Raw genomic sequence first — 14,591 nt, 5'->3', positions numbered from 1 at the left:
TCTTTTGTTCACCAGAAGAATTATTTATCAGTAGTGCCATCTCAGTATGCTAATTTCGACTCCACGCGATATCTCCACACCTGAACTGCCGACCCCAGTCCATTTCCATTTTGTTGGCACGGATTCTGCCATTTGGATGTTCTATCACTATTTTTTTACATACGATTTCTAAATTTTTGTCGGAAAATTACCTCCCATCAGGTGTATATCCTAGCTGTCAGCTTAATTTCGGTGGTTTCTCGAAACAAACTCTTATTCCAGCGTCATTGAAGTAGTAGCGGCAATAATATATAAAGTTCAACTACACACAATTTACTACCCAAATAACACTAAAAAGCGGACTAAACTGGGTATTTCACGAAGGTCCCTCTAGGAAACTGACGTGTTTTTGGTGGTATTACAACCATGGTTGACAAAAAGCGCATTCCCACCTCAAGTAGATCGCACTTTTAGTGTAGTCTGTAGAAAGTTTTGACAACGTGTGCGAAACCTGGGCCTAAATTTTACTCATCTAACGAATCGAAAGAACGGGTTGTATGGTGACAACCTCACACAAGGACCAAGTTTGCTAGATACTTGTTATTGTTGGACCATTTACTTACTAGAAGTCGTATGTTCGGTAAAAAATTATCAGGTGATCGAGCACGAGTTTGCTCGCCGCCCGGGAGTGAATTTTGGAACGAAACTACTTCGGGCTTTCATAATCCTGAATAAACTACATACAGATTGTTCCATAAGACGTGGATATAGGGATGATTTTCCAAAGGCGTTTATTTTGTGGACGTGATGGTGGCTCACTACACCTCCGTTTGAAGGCCTACCGATTCGTTTGAGCCCAACATCTATCCTAGTGGCACTTAGCCTTGTCTAACAAGCCATGCGTATGCAAAAAGTGCAAATAGTAACCAAGCAGGCACGCTGAGTCCTCTGTTGTGAGTCCTAATGCAACTTCACAAGTACGCATACAAGCAACAACAAACTGGAGGGATCATGGATCAGAGCTACACTTTCTAACGCTCTGGACATTATTAAAAATATGTCATTCAAGGCAACATTCTGCACTGTCCCATTTTCCCAAGTCACCCACCTGATCAACTTGTGGAAATTCATAAACAACCTCGTTAAACAGAGTTTATGGTGGCAAAACTAACGCTCCGGCTTGGTTAAATCCAAAATGCGAAAATATCTTCATCTAGACAGATGAATCCATACGTTTCCTTCAGCAATTTGCAAACGGTTTTTGCATGCATTCAGTGCAAGATTGATGTAAATCATCTTGCATCGGTCGTACCACAAGGTGACCAACTGTCAGAGACAATCTACAAACACTACTAGCGCCCCTGTTGTAGTCTGGCAGGCAGTGTACCTATTCTCGATTAATCGGCGAAAGCTCGCATGGGCCAGAGCCCTTATTCTTACTATAATGGTTACACATTAACGCAAATTTTGAATCATAGCTGGTTAGCAACAAATGCAGCTTGGTAAAACAGACCACATTGTTTATTGTACCGCTTGATGATCATTTTCATATTTCCAAGTTTGTGTCGTGTAGCTGAAAAATATGCTGTCCGAATTCGGTGACTTTTACTGGCAGCTACTCAGTGAATAAAACTGGTATCGTAATTACAAATGGATCCATCATTTGGTTTGAAGCGTTGGGAGCATTGTTCGATGCGCACGGGTGGGTCTTGTGACCTGCATCATGTTTGTGCTTATCCAGGATCATACATTTGCAAGTTACTGCCAACACTATGTATGACAGTGAAATCTCAACACGAAAATATTCTGCGCCAAACACTAAAAAGGGTTTGTTGAGATGGACGGTGAAGTCGGTGTTAGGCTAATATATACACACCTGGATGGCGCACCTTCTTTGGTGGTTCTTTCAGAGCAATGGTTCATACTTCCACGAAGCTGATGATATTGCGGACGATAATGGTGAGTGGTAGTGTGATAGAACAGAGGCTTTTTGAAGTAAATAAACGCTTGTTATAATTTTCATGCGTGTTTGTCGAAAGGGGGTCTTCTGAACAGAACGTGCTCCAAACGAGGTCGAACTGGGACTTGATCATGAATGTGGATGACTGGATCTTGTTTTTTCCACACTTTCGTGAAACACTAAGACCGAATGCCATTAGGGTCACAAGTTTTTTCGCTGCGTGACAAACGTAAGACACCCTGGACAGATTATTCATTTATAAACGGTACTGTCGCAAATGCATGACCTAAGTGATCCCTTCGTTTCACAATGCTTTGATCACTATTCCAATGCCACCTGTAGGTACCAATTACTTTCTCGTTACTTATGTAGACAACTCACTGCGATGAGATGGCGAGTCATCCTATTCCTCTATTGTTCACGAAGAGGGTAGACGGGTTGCTCAAACATCGAAAACAGACAAATTAATAAGTTGTATTTCTCTTCTAGACTTGTGGAAACGAAGATCGTTTGGCATTTCAACTGATGGCCGAAGGACTTTATAATCATTCGGTCCGCATACGAGCGAATTCCGAGGAGAAAGCTGCCACATCACAATAAGACGTTTCGTTGCAAACTAACGTTCACTTCAGCTTGATTTTCATGTCACCTATACCCCTTACCTTTGCCAGGATATTACTTATAATTTAGACAAACCTGATTGTGTTCATTAATTACTTTGTACAGAATATATAAATTCGTTAACTTTTGAAATATACTTGCGGAGGAAGTAGTCTCTTTGCATTGAGCACTGGCACTCAAATGAAGAAACAACTATCGGGATAAAGCTCTCAATTCAGGATCGGAACTACTCATTTAGATCAGTTAGCCTGCATGGTTTGTGGTTCCATTTGATGTGACAAGTAAAATCCTAAAACCATTGTCCGCCAGTTTAGTATGAAAGCTGGGGTGCTTTTAAATGTAAATGACCAACAAAACCGGAAGCAACAGGGCCACTATGAAATTCCTTTACAATTATGCTTGTTTTTGGTGGCTGCAGCGTTAACCCTTTCTGGATGCCCTTCACCAGATGGTGCTCGGTCTTGGAGAACATGGTAAAGTGGACGCTTTAAGAGACCTTTTTCGCTGCCGAGAAAACGACAAAAACTTCTGCGACACACTATAAACGATATCTGACCAGCGAATTCTAGAAATGTTGGTACAAACGTACACATTAATATATGGCCTAAGCCGAGTTCAAAGCACTTGATTTTTTTCTGCCCGAGAGAAACACCTTAGAAGAGATGGAATTCTGTTATGACATTGTAGGATAAACAGACAGGATGTCGGTTCTTCCTTCAGTCTAGATTGATACAGACTTCACTAACTATTTGATGACGAGTACGACGAATTCCTTGACGTTGTCTACCGTGATTATTCTGTCCGTCCAGCTAATCAGCCACCCTACTACCGTAAGTCTACGTGTCTTGTAAACTTGACTTTGTCGACTTCAATAAGGCTTTCCCGTCTGATTGTAAAACCCCACGAATCAAGCCAGTCGTAGATAGTGGTGAGTTTCAAGTATAGACGTCATCCTTTAAGTGAAATTAATTTGCATTAAGAAACAAGAAGCAGTGTAAAACTGTCTATTACCCACCAAAAGTCATCATCAATGCGCATCTTATGAAACTCCAGATAGCTTCGAACCTGCAAGGTACCGGCCAGTGGTTGCACTTTCAGGTATTCGACCAGAAGCGGCTGCTTACAGTGGCTCAGTCCCGTGGTTCACAGCGAGATATTGCTCACGTGATATAAATCTGGGTACTATAAGAGCAACATGTACATTTACGTTTGTTTGTTCACATATTCATAGGTACCCAGTGGTTCGGCCTGTTTTGACCAAGATATCTTATTGGGGTGTGAGATGTTCATATATTTGATGCTGGCTGCAAGTTAGGAATTATCTTAAAGCATTTCGCTACATCCCCAGTTATATCAACCCTCCCATATTTGTCAACTGTCATCCATATATCTTTTTTGCATGTTTCACATTGATGATACATGGCAACTTACTGAGATGGCATTCGCCGTCCCAAAAAATAAACTGAACCTTAAAAATATTTATTTCAACTTATTTTTAACACATTTAACCCATCCTTGACACCTGGCGTATCCATATTCCAACAGTGCGACTGATTCACATTAAAATGTAAGCAATATTCCTTAGGCAACAAACAATCAAATGGGTGAATTCATGATCCTGTTTTTTTTCAAATTCCTTATTGATAACTTAAAGTATAAGTACTGCTAATGGTGGTGGCGTGTTAGAAGTGAAATCTGATGTATCTTAGCTAGCCCTATTTTGAACCAGCTGTTGGGGTTCGACGTGCTGTCTGAAAACACACGACCCCGCGAAAAACGGGTTTTCTTGCCGTCTCAGATAGTGGAAGGAATAAATAAAACAATTGAGTTCAAAAAAGCGACAAAACGTTGTTGGCTGCAACTGCGGCATTTCCCTTTGACCAGTACAGACTAACTAATGCATCTAATAATTTCTGCAGGGGTTCAAAAGTTGCTGTCCCTAAAATTTGCACAGCCAATTCATCGCTGTTAGGAATCGTCAGCAATGATCATCACAAGGAGCTCTGGGAGGACTCGCTCGCGCCCCTGCCTAGTAGTCGGACATTACGTCGTTGGGCTAAGGGTGACTGCGCAACAGAGAATGCTTACTTCGTCCGAGGCTGCTGTATACTTGAGGTCAAATGGCCTGAGAAATACGAAATCCCCACAGAGCAGACAAAGACTTCGCACGAAATCCTCCGAAATCTTGACAGTGCAGACCGTACAAGCTGGTTTCATTCACTTGGTTCCGCTTCGTCTAAGTATTTATTAACTTTAAAAGTTCAAAAACGAGCCAGCTGTTTTCTTTTATTTCCATGTTGTTTATGGATATAATGCACGCATTATTCACACGTTGAAAAGGACCCTACTTCAGGCACAAATTTCATTTGAAGGCCATCCATTTTTTCTGTGGCTAAGTTGACTTGTTAAACGCGTTAGTTCTGATCTATAATACCGGTCCAAAAGAATTCAGACTGAAATGCTTCTTCAGTGATACAAAGATGCCATTGGTTCGGGTTTCTACCTGTGTCTCTTCTGAGTAAAGCACTCATGAGATGTTTGCTCTGGGTCTGTTGTGCTTGGTGGTCAAATGCGCGCATTTTCACTGCCCATATGTAAACGTAGTTTGGAAATAGGAAGAAGAAAGAACTTTGGTAAGGTTGTTTTAAACAAACACAGAGTTCTGTACAAATTCTGTGGAAAACGGTTGCACGGATTACGGGCCAAACTGCTCCGAACTTCATCCTCCTGGACAGGCGTTCACTACAATACACCTATCTGAAGAAACCAATAGATTACCTTCGACCGTTTTTCCTCCATAAGAAAAAACATATACCAGATTTGTTAATTATTTAAGTGGCATAGAGAAGTCTGATCAGAAGTTAAGCTGGGGTCCAAAATAATCACTAGGAAATCTCTACTTACAGGGTTCGTTCTCGTGGAAGTTAAAAATGTATCTCTGTTGACAGTATTTCCTGTTGCATATTTTCTGCCAGCGAGGAGATGCAGAGGTACGCTCTGCAGTGCATCCCCGCCAACATAATCCAGACGTACAAGATCTTCACATTATAGAATCTTCGGCCAAAGTATCCAGTAAGGACACGAAGCTTTCTGAAGTAGCCTATGGTCTCAGGGGATGATTTTTGATGACTGAATCCAAATTGTCATACCCTTCGTGAAATATTCGTTTGGAAGTATCCAGCAATCTGAGAAACTCTTTGGATAGTTGCCTTTCTAAGAGTCAGGAGCTTAGAAATAAAGATGACTTTAAAGGAACAGTAGTCTTACATTTGTCTGATTCACACCAAAACATGTGTGGTAGTTATCTGGCACAAATCTTCTGGCAGGCTCAAATGTTTTGTTTAAAAGTCGTACAAATTACGGGCCAAGTAGTTTGAAAATTCGACGAAGACACTCATTCGCAAATCAATTTGGTTTTCATGGGAGACTTAAGTGAATCTCTGACTTATGATGTTCTTCAACTGAATGAGCTGTAAACAAGACGCCTCACGTTCAAGAAGAACATAAGGTTGACGGAAACTCAAGAAGTGCGCCCACCTGATGAGCCCCAAGCAAGGCGAAACCGGTGGTGGGCTGTCGAGGAGTTTTCAGCAAACTTGTGAATAGTTTCCTTCAGGAAAATAGTTTAAAACTTGATACTCAGTGAGTGATCACCTTTTGAGAAAAAATACGAAATTCTTCATTTAACCAGTGATAGCTGTCTGTTTTTTAAGGAATATTCATATCTTGAAGAGGCAGAGTCCTGATACTTTTGACCCGAGGAAAAATGTTGGCATTGGAGTCCAAATGGAAGAATCCTAGTAACTCGCTACAGCTGACCAGTTTAACAAGTCTGAACTCAGCTGCCAAGCACAAGATGTCTTGAAAAGTTCAGCCGATTATAAGGGCGTCTCATTTTGTCGAAATTCTCAAAAATAGCGACGAGCTACGGATTGTAATCCAGGCAATATGAATGAAAATGTGGGGGGGGGGAGGATTTGATGGAGGGAGCTTCCAGCGTCATCTGATCATATTCTGGCCAGCTTCTAGAGCGTTTTTAATAGACTATGTAATCTCGACACTTGTGTACAACGATGGGATTTGGAAGCAGGATAGCACTGTGGTGGACCGCGGATGGGGCGGTGCGAAAGTCGGTCAGTTCCGTAGAAGCTTGCCAGCCCACCATATCTGGTGATACCTTATGATATATCAAGGTTGGAATATTTGTGAGCCGTTTATTTCCGAGTCCATAATTCAAATTAATCAGTTACAGTGGAAGGTATTAGGCCCTTAAACATATTTTGGTATGCAGCAGAGAGAATTATGTGTACCGTTTGAGGTACAATTCAGGTGGGGTCACAGGTCAATGCTTTCTCTACGCATGCTACTATCGGGACCAGCTTGAACGGTTGTGTATGGTATTTACAGATTTAATCATGAGTTGACAATATAACTTGTTAGAATGCATCATAATAGTTCTCATTTTACATCTTTTGAACTACATTTCACATGCAAAATTCCATTCACTTGGAATACTCCCAATTGATTAATTATTTACTACTTGCATCGTCCGAGTAGCTACACGGTGCAGCTAAACGGTCATTGCCTCAAAATCTGGAAATGTGGAAGTGGATTTCGCTGGTCGTTATTGTTTCGAGTCTATTCTTTTTTTGATGCACAACTCAGATTTGGATAGCGGATTCGCAACGGCTGTTCGCATGGGAAACGAGGTCTTCATGGTTTACTGAAGCAGCTTCTCGGAGCGTCTGATGAATCCTAAGAATGAAGAAGGCTTCAGCGCTCAAGTGTCTAATTTTTGACGATTAAGAAATGAGCCCGAGTGAATAATATCCGCATTCTGTCGGACTCTGCCCAAAAGTTATGTGCATAAACAAATCATATTTGAAGCACTAAGCTTCTAGTATAGTTATATATATAAATGTATCTGTATAGTTTTATGTAACAAATTCTCTTAGTGGTTCACAGCGCTGTAGGCATTGCAATGTGATGTACAGTATACATTAATAACGTGACTTTCTAGATAAATAGTGGTAAACAATGTTCGCTTTTGAGTATCAACAGAGATGTCGAAAAAGTAAAGTGGTGTGCTTGGAGTTAACTTCAGCCTTTTCGTGGAGGCCAGTGGCCCATGAATCAGGCTGGTGTAAGGCAAGGGACACACGACGGTTAAGTTTGGGACACTGGTACCGCGGTCAGAGTTTTAATCATCGCGGCCCTGATCACGAAAATTCAGACCAAATCAGTATCAATCACTTGACGCCTAGCGTTGCGAGTTCTTCACTGCTGTTCAAAGTTGACGACTGGAAATACGGAAAATTCCGGCAGCTGGTACGAAACGGGAGACGAACATGTATCTATCGGTTCAGGCGAGATAGATGGTCGTTACTATCTCTGGTCAAACTGCAAAAGTTTGGTAGTCCAGGGACGTTTGATCCATGATCTAAAAGAGATTAATATGATTTGTCATTAGTATGTCGTTTAATTTGTTACAGGACGTTTCCAAATGCGCTGCAAAATAAATACAACACCAGCAAAACTACAAGTGACACGCCAAAATCAATCAAAAATGATGAAGTTCAGTGATACCAACTTCGCAGAATTTGACAAACGGTCAATAGTGCACAAAGGCGAGGACTGGGCTGTCAGAAACTCTAGCGTAGCTTGGTTAAAGAAATGTGGAGATTAAAGCAACTAACTGCCGGATAAGAACACAATAAACAGGGCCGAAGTACTTCTAAGCAGACTGCACAAGTTTGTGACAAAAGACGATTAAGTTATGCTCATTTTTGATGCCATCACACTTGCTACATCAATCCTTCAACGCTCTTTCCAAAGAGATCGTGTTTGAATTGAACCAGAATAACCCAGACATAACAGGAACAATAAAACCGAAATGTATATACAGGTGTGTTGCCCGCTACCGAATGCCTATCCCAAATACGGGGGGAGCCGAAACGTACTGAGAGGAACTCCACTGTGATAACATTTTTGGATTCTTCACTGAGAAATGATACAGGGACTGGAACTTATTGCACCACCAGTTATGAAACGCATGAATGAGAATTCCAAATTTATGGACCGAACTGTAGCAAGTCAGTTACTCTATTCAACATTTAAAAACATCCAGTTTTTGATCAAAATTGAAAAAGAGCCAAAATGCGATTTTCGGACTTACTGGCGAGTATTACGGACGGACCTCCTGAAGAAACGCATCTAAAAGTGACCGTTATGTGAAACGACAAGTGTTGATTGTTTTTGAAAAAACCCAACCCAGTATTTAAAAAAATTCAGCGGCTCTCTCACCACGAGTGATGCTCCTCGAGAACAAATTGATTGAAATCACAAGGTGTAATAGAAACAGGGTATGTACCTTACCTGCTGGTTAACCTTCAAGGAATGGTTTAAGTGATCAAGGTGAGGGGGATTGTTGAACTAAACTTCTATTTACTGCAGTTGAGGCATGCTGTAACAAAGCAGAATTTAGACAAGGAGAATTAAATAACTTAACGCGTGCACTGTAAAACAACGAATACCTTGGAACTTTTACCAGGACAAGCTTGAAGGTGACAACACCCCAAAAAAGCGGATGCACCATCAACGAGATCGAACAACCAAAATGGATAGCTCTTCAAGAACATGCCTAAGTTCACAACAGAGCTACTGCAATGGAGGGGTATCCTACTAGGATACAAAACCAAATTTTCGGTTGATAGATTGGTCTAAACGTTGAAGAACACCGGTGAAAGGGAAAAAACGGCAACGTATACCAAATCAGCTTCACGGATTTTAATGAATATTATATTGCTATGACTATGAGACAGCCTTCTATACATGTACCCCAGGAGGGAGGAATCAGGACCACACTGGCACTTGGGAATAAGTGGCACGAGAGGAAATTGCTAGAAGCATGAGACTCCGCAACAAACTTTTTCTGTCGACGCTTTGGAATCGCTCCTCCTCCGCCGCAACTATGAGCGGGGCACATCAAAACGTATGAGAAAACTAGGTCAGTACAGGTCATCACACTAACGAGTTTGAAGTGCTACTCATCGCGGAGCAAAACAAAAAAGGGTCAGGGCGGAGCGACCATAGTAGTCAAGTTTGAAGGCTACTTAGATATAAATCAATCAGGAGATACACCAATCAACAGGCCATCGGGAATACTGAGTCCAACCACAGATGACACGGTAAGGTCAGTTTGGATGATCACACTTGACATAAACTCATGCGTTGACAACATCCACGCAATTTCGCCCACGCCGCGCTCTTAATCACAACGAACTGATAATGTTAGCTCGACCAGTAATGTATCGTTTGCAACCGCATTGTGCAGGTTGTCGACAGCCTGAAAGGTAATCCCGAATTGTCGGCGACAACCTGCGTATTATTCTGTAGCTTAGCGACTTACTCCTGCTTCATTCACAACTACCCACCTAATGACTCAAGTTGGTTTCTGAGGACACATGTACGATGTTCAGTTGCAAAAGACCATGTTTACTTGAAATAGATTTGATATGTCTTTTTCTGAATCAGAATTCGTTTCTCGATAGTTATGCTGCGATTGTTACACGAATCAAGAGGTCCCACTTGCTAGTTCAGAAGAAATATATTCAAAGCATTATTAGAGTGAAGCATATTCTGTGGTCACCGGACGCTATTTCTCATTTGCTGACCAGCGTCATATTTACCGCATTGAAAAATTACGGGCCTACAGCCAAACTAATTTCGAACGCTGGCACATCGTAATAGCTCTAACGTGTTTGCAGCGCAATAACCGAACTGGATGGTGCTTGCTTCCGAAGTAAATGCCATCACAAAATTTTATTATCCCAGTATTCCTTATATAACAGAAAAATACAAAGTACAAGAGAATGGGGTGGAATGGTACTCTTTTCACTCACTGGTGAGAACCGCTGATACAGCCCCAGTGCCATCTTTTGCCTCCAGGAGGTCTATGTCGATCGATCACATTCTGTTGGGATGTGGCTGTTATCAAAAGTTTGTGCAATCACAAAAGGCTTACAACACTCCCGACTCCAAAGGAACGTGCACAAAGTTCGAACTTGTTCTGTCTCACAGTGTGACCTTATCTCAAAATGTTTCCTAGGGTGAATCATTTAACACACTGAACATTCGCGTTTCTGTCATAAGGCATGTACGTCGTATATACCCACTACACTGAGTTCACCGTATTTATTATTTTTAGTCCTACTTGACCAGAAGTTTCTCATGGATGAACCCATGACAGGCTAATCCGATTTTCAGATTGATATGTGTAGTACAATCGTCAGTATTGTCCAGGATTTCCATTGTCACATTTTTATTATCTGAAAGATGAGGTTATTTTTTGAGCTACTCAATTTTCAAAAGTAGCCTGGGTTTTAACGAAAAATCCAGCATGCATACGGTGGATATTCGGATTTGCGACATAATTTTTCGTAGGATATGTTGCGCTAATTATTATCTAAAACATTCTGGTTATTATGCTTCCGTTCACGACTACGGAAAAGGTATTGCAGTTAGATCTCTAGCGCCCATTTTCTACAGATCGTTGAGTGGCGATAATATGCTTATTCAACGTGAGAATGCGAATATACTTCAAGTAGGTTTACTGTTCAAGACGAAATCACACATTTCGTCACAGAAGTCTCACGAACATATGGAGGTTTTTTGGAGTCAAGCACACTGTAACCTGTGAGAGGTATTTCGACAACATTGCTTTTCCCTACACCCATATATTCTCGTTACGGGTGCTGGAAATTCAACGGACCGACTTACATTGTATGTCAAAACTTCTTAGTTCTCATTGAACAATAAAAAAGTTTTTTTGTAGACGTCGAAAGGTAGATGTATGGAATTGTGCGCTACCACGCGCATGGGAGGTGAGTGATATGGATATTAGTACATTCTGTGAAACATTTCTTCGCAAAACGAGTTATGCCTATTTTCGTAGTGCAAGGCTTACGTTTCAAGCAGTTACTTGACTCCTCTCCTCATGCTTCTGTGACTTTCTCTAATTTACAATCAGCCGCTGATTTTTTCCTTATATAAAATCCTTACTTACTGGGGATCGTGGTGGGCCCAATTTTTGCCTACACACACCCACAGGATTCACTAGTACCTTGCCCAAACCAAAAAGATTTGATGTCTGATGTGACATGTTTTTATTCTTGTCACGGACGGGTCCGCGCATCCAAACTCATGTCGCTGTCCTATGGAAGCCTTCAGAGGAATTCACTGAAAGACATAAATTCTCTTTTAAAACAAAGCATTCCGGATACTAAGCAAGTAAACTTTCACGTGAAAACATCAGCTCGTGAAGGTTATTCATTCAGCCTCTGACCTCTCCATAAACCTTTACCATATTATGAAAAATTGGCAGGCTGTCTCGGACGCTGTTCTTGTTTTTTTATTCTTTAGGGAGATTCCACCTGATAATGATGCTTTTTCGTCACCGTTTTTGAAGAAACTCTTGATCGCGGCTAAAATATCCTTTCGACATTGAACTGAGTTGCAGCTGTCTGAACGAAAGGTATATGGAAATACTACCACGCGATCTGAACTGCTTGGAATGGACTTTCTGGTAGCCTCCTTAAATATTTTGCTTCACATTGACCTACATTGAAGGGTAACCAGCATATCTTTCTGTTAAAATGTGTAAACCTTTGCCAAAAGTTTTTCACTGATTTTGTATTCAGACAGCCTATGGAATTCTGGGTCAAAATCCGAAAGCACGTGATTGCATTCTATCCACGTTACTCGGATTTGGCGCCTGGATTCTCACCAAACCAATGTGCTAACGGTGCCTTGCTTCTAATGCAAAACCGACTTGTAATGTGTAACGAAGACTGCGACAGCACCTGAACCATTTAACAGGAAGTGCCAACATGAATCACCCTGCTCTTGACTTTGGAGTCTTTTCGAGAGTGCGTTTCAAGTGGAAGAGTGATCACTCTGTTACCTGAAGACTCGTATCAGTTTGTCTATTAGGGACTACTTTCAATACTGAACACAGATCTAAACTCAAACTTCACTTGTTTGTTCCTTTACTTGACCATAATTTTGGTGCGTGTGATTGCTTATGCAGGTAGATTCGACAGGCGGGTATTGTTTCGATGTCTGTCTGAGGTAGATCATTTCACAAGCCGAGGCAAATTAGCAGGCTTCAATAGCCGAACCTCCGCATCAAACAGGACTTTCCTCCAAATAAATGACCACCTAAAATGACCTATCCTGTTCTTCTTTTCTTTGCTATTGTGGAACCAATTCTCGATTTTTTCAGTGCAAATGTGTCGATGATGTAGTGGTTGACAGGTCATGTTTGACACCAGAAACCGGATTGATATATTTACGGAGTTGCCTAAGGGGCGCTCGCTGTTACCCAGTGTCCAGAGGGATCACGATGTAAGATAGTCTTTTATCCAATGAGAGTTGCATCATAGAAACTTGATCAGTAACCTTTCTGCCAAAACAAGGTGTCCCATCTCGCCGCGAATTGAAATTACCATACCAAAACTAAGTGAAAAACAATTCAGATTGCCTTCTTACTCTGGGTTTACTTCTACCAACGTCCAGAAACTGGAATTTTGCACCGTTAGACTCAGAAAGTTGCACGTAACCTCATAACATCATCTTAAAGTTCACAACTTCATGTATGTTTGCAGTTTCCCTAGCTGCATCAAGGTTTGTTTGAAGAAGAGTTTCACACCGCTGTGCGGTCCGTGAAAATTGGTTCGATTTTTTAATGACCCAGCAATACTTAATGCACTACACGGGTCAAAATGGACGGCCTTCAAAAGAAAGCTTGTTAACACCAACAAACCTGGGTAACTGTATAGGTTGGAATGACCAAGAAACACTTTTCAGATTAAGTATGCTTACTTCTTGGATTTGCTCCCCCTGCCATAAAAATCAAATTGGTATATTTCGTGCTCTTGCCGAAATCATACACTTTTGGAAGACAGTGCCAAAGATTAAGTTTCGGTAAGTCTCTACTTCTTAAACGAGTTTATTCAGTAGACCTTTTGTTACAGAGATATGTTGACTCGTAACCACTGGTTTATTGACGGTGTGGCTAAGACACCATGCCCACGTGTAGATTATAGTGACAGATGTGAGATTCGATTCGCATGGTATGCAACATTCAGGCTTGGACACTTTCCTTGTTGATTTTAATCAGCGCTGTTCCGCTCCAGTTATTGGGTATTTTTATAACACTGAATTCAGTGACAACTGTGCGGCGTACCAGCGTGCTGTAAGGCAAGTAGCATTAATCATTTCTTTCCATCTGGTTTAAAAATTCTAAGTCAAATAGTAACACCAAAACCCCCATTTATATTTATCACCTTTAAGTTTGAATATAAGCTTGACACTCCCTGACTGGTTTCTTGTTCTATGCTCCATTCTGTCTGTCAACAGCCTCAAGGGTTCTTTTTTTCAAAATCTTATCATGGTATTCCGTCCCAGTTGAACATATGAGTGCTCTAAAATTCAGCTGACTTATCCGCCATCCCGAATAGCTGATCTACCAGTATATGAATTTTGTTTTGACGGGAGACCTAAGTGAAGCAAGGTGAACCCCTCGGTTTGGATAGTCTACCAGTAGTTTCCATTTACTCTCGATAAAGCAAAAGGCACATGATCATGTCAAAGCGTCACTTGTTATGTTACAGACTGAGTTAAACATTGAAATAATCTGATCCACAAATGAACACTGATAATGTCAATTCTTAGCGGAATGGGAGATCGGCTACCGATGAGGTTTGAAAAATCTTTCTACAGAAAAAGAAAAATTCAGCATTTCGAATATGGGCAGTGAGGCAGCACACATAGTGCTAAGCTGGATCTCAGACTCACAATATTTCACGTGCAAATAAGATATAATTGAAGCGTTTTTATAAATTAGATCCACATGCGAATAAAAAGGTCTAAATTAAGATAAATGTTCCCCTTTGACACGTCCCAAAGAAGGAGGAATTTTGGTTAGCTTTGATGCATTACTTACCCGTGTTAAAGACCGAACTACCTGCGG

General features: G+C 41.1%; 1 protein-coding gene across 1 annotated transcript in view; it reads left to right on the top strand.

Annotated features, from left to right (window-relative positions):
* T265_02665 (hypothetical protein) overlaps positions 1-2,539 on the top strand; it is a gene marked incomplete at both ends in the record, with an annotated part of 28,709 nt that extends 26,170 nt beyond the window's left edge. Inside the window, one exon of the mRNA XM_009166967.1 lies at positions 2,429-2,539. Within this exon, the coding sequence (XP_009165231.1) occupies positions 2,429-2,539 (111 nt within the window). The remainder of the gene's footprint in view (positions 1-2,428) is intronic.
* Between the last annotated feature and the right edge of the window lie 12,052 nt (positions 2,540-14,591).

This window comes from Opisthorchis viverrini, assembly GCF_000715545.1.
Source record: "Opisthorchis viverrini unplaced genomic scaffold opera_v5_34, whole genome shotgun sequence".
In the NCBI taxonomy this organism is placed as follows: Eukaryota; Metazoa; Platyhelminthes; class Trematoda; order Opisthorchiida; family Opisthorchiidae; genus Opisthorchis; species Opisthorchis viverrini.
Note: the sequence above shows the minus strand (reverse complement) of the source record. Positions and strands in the feature narration are given on the sequence as shown.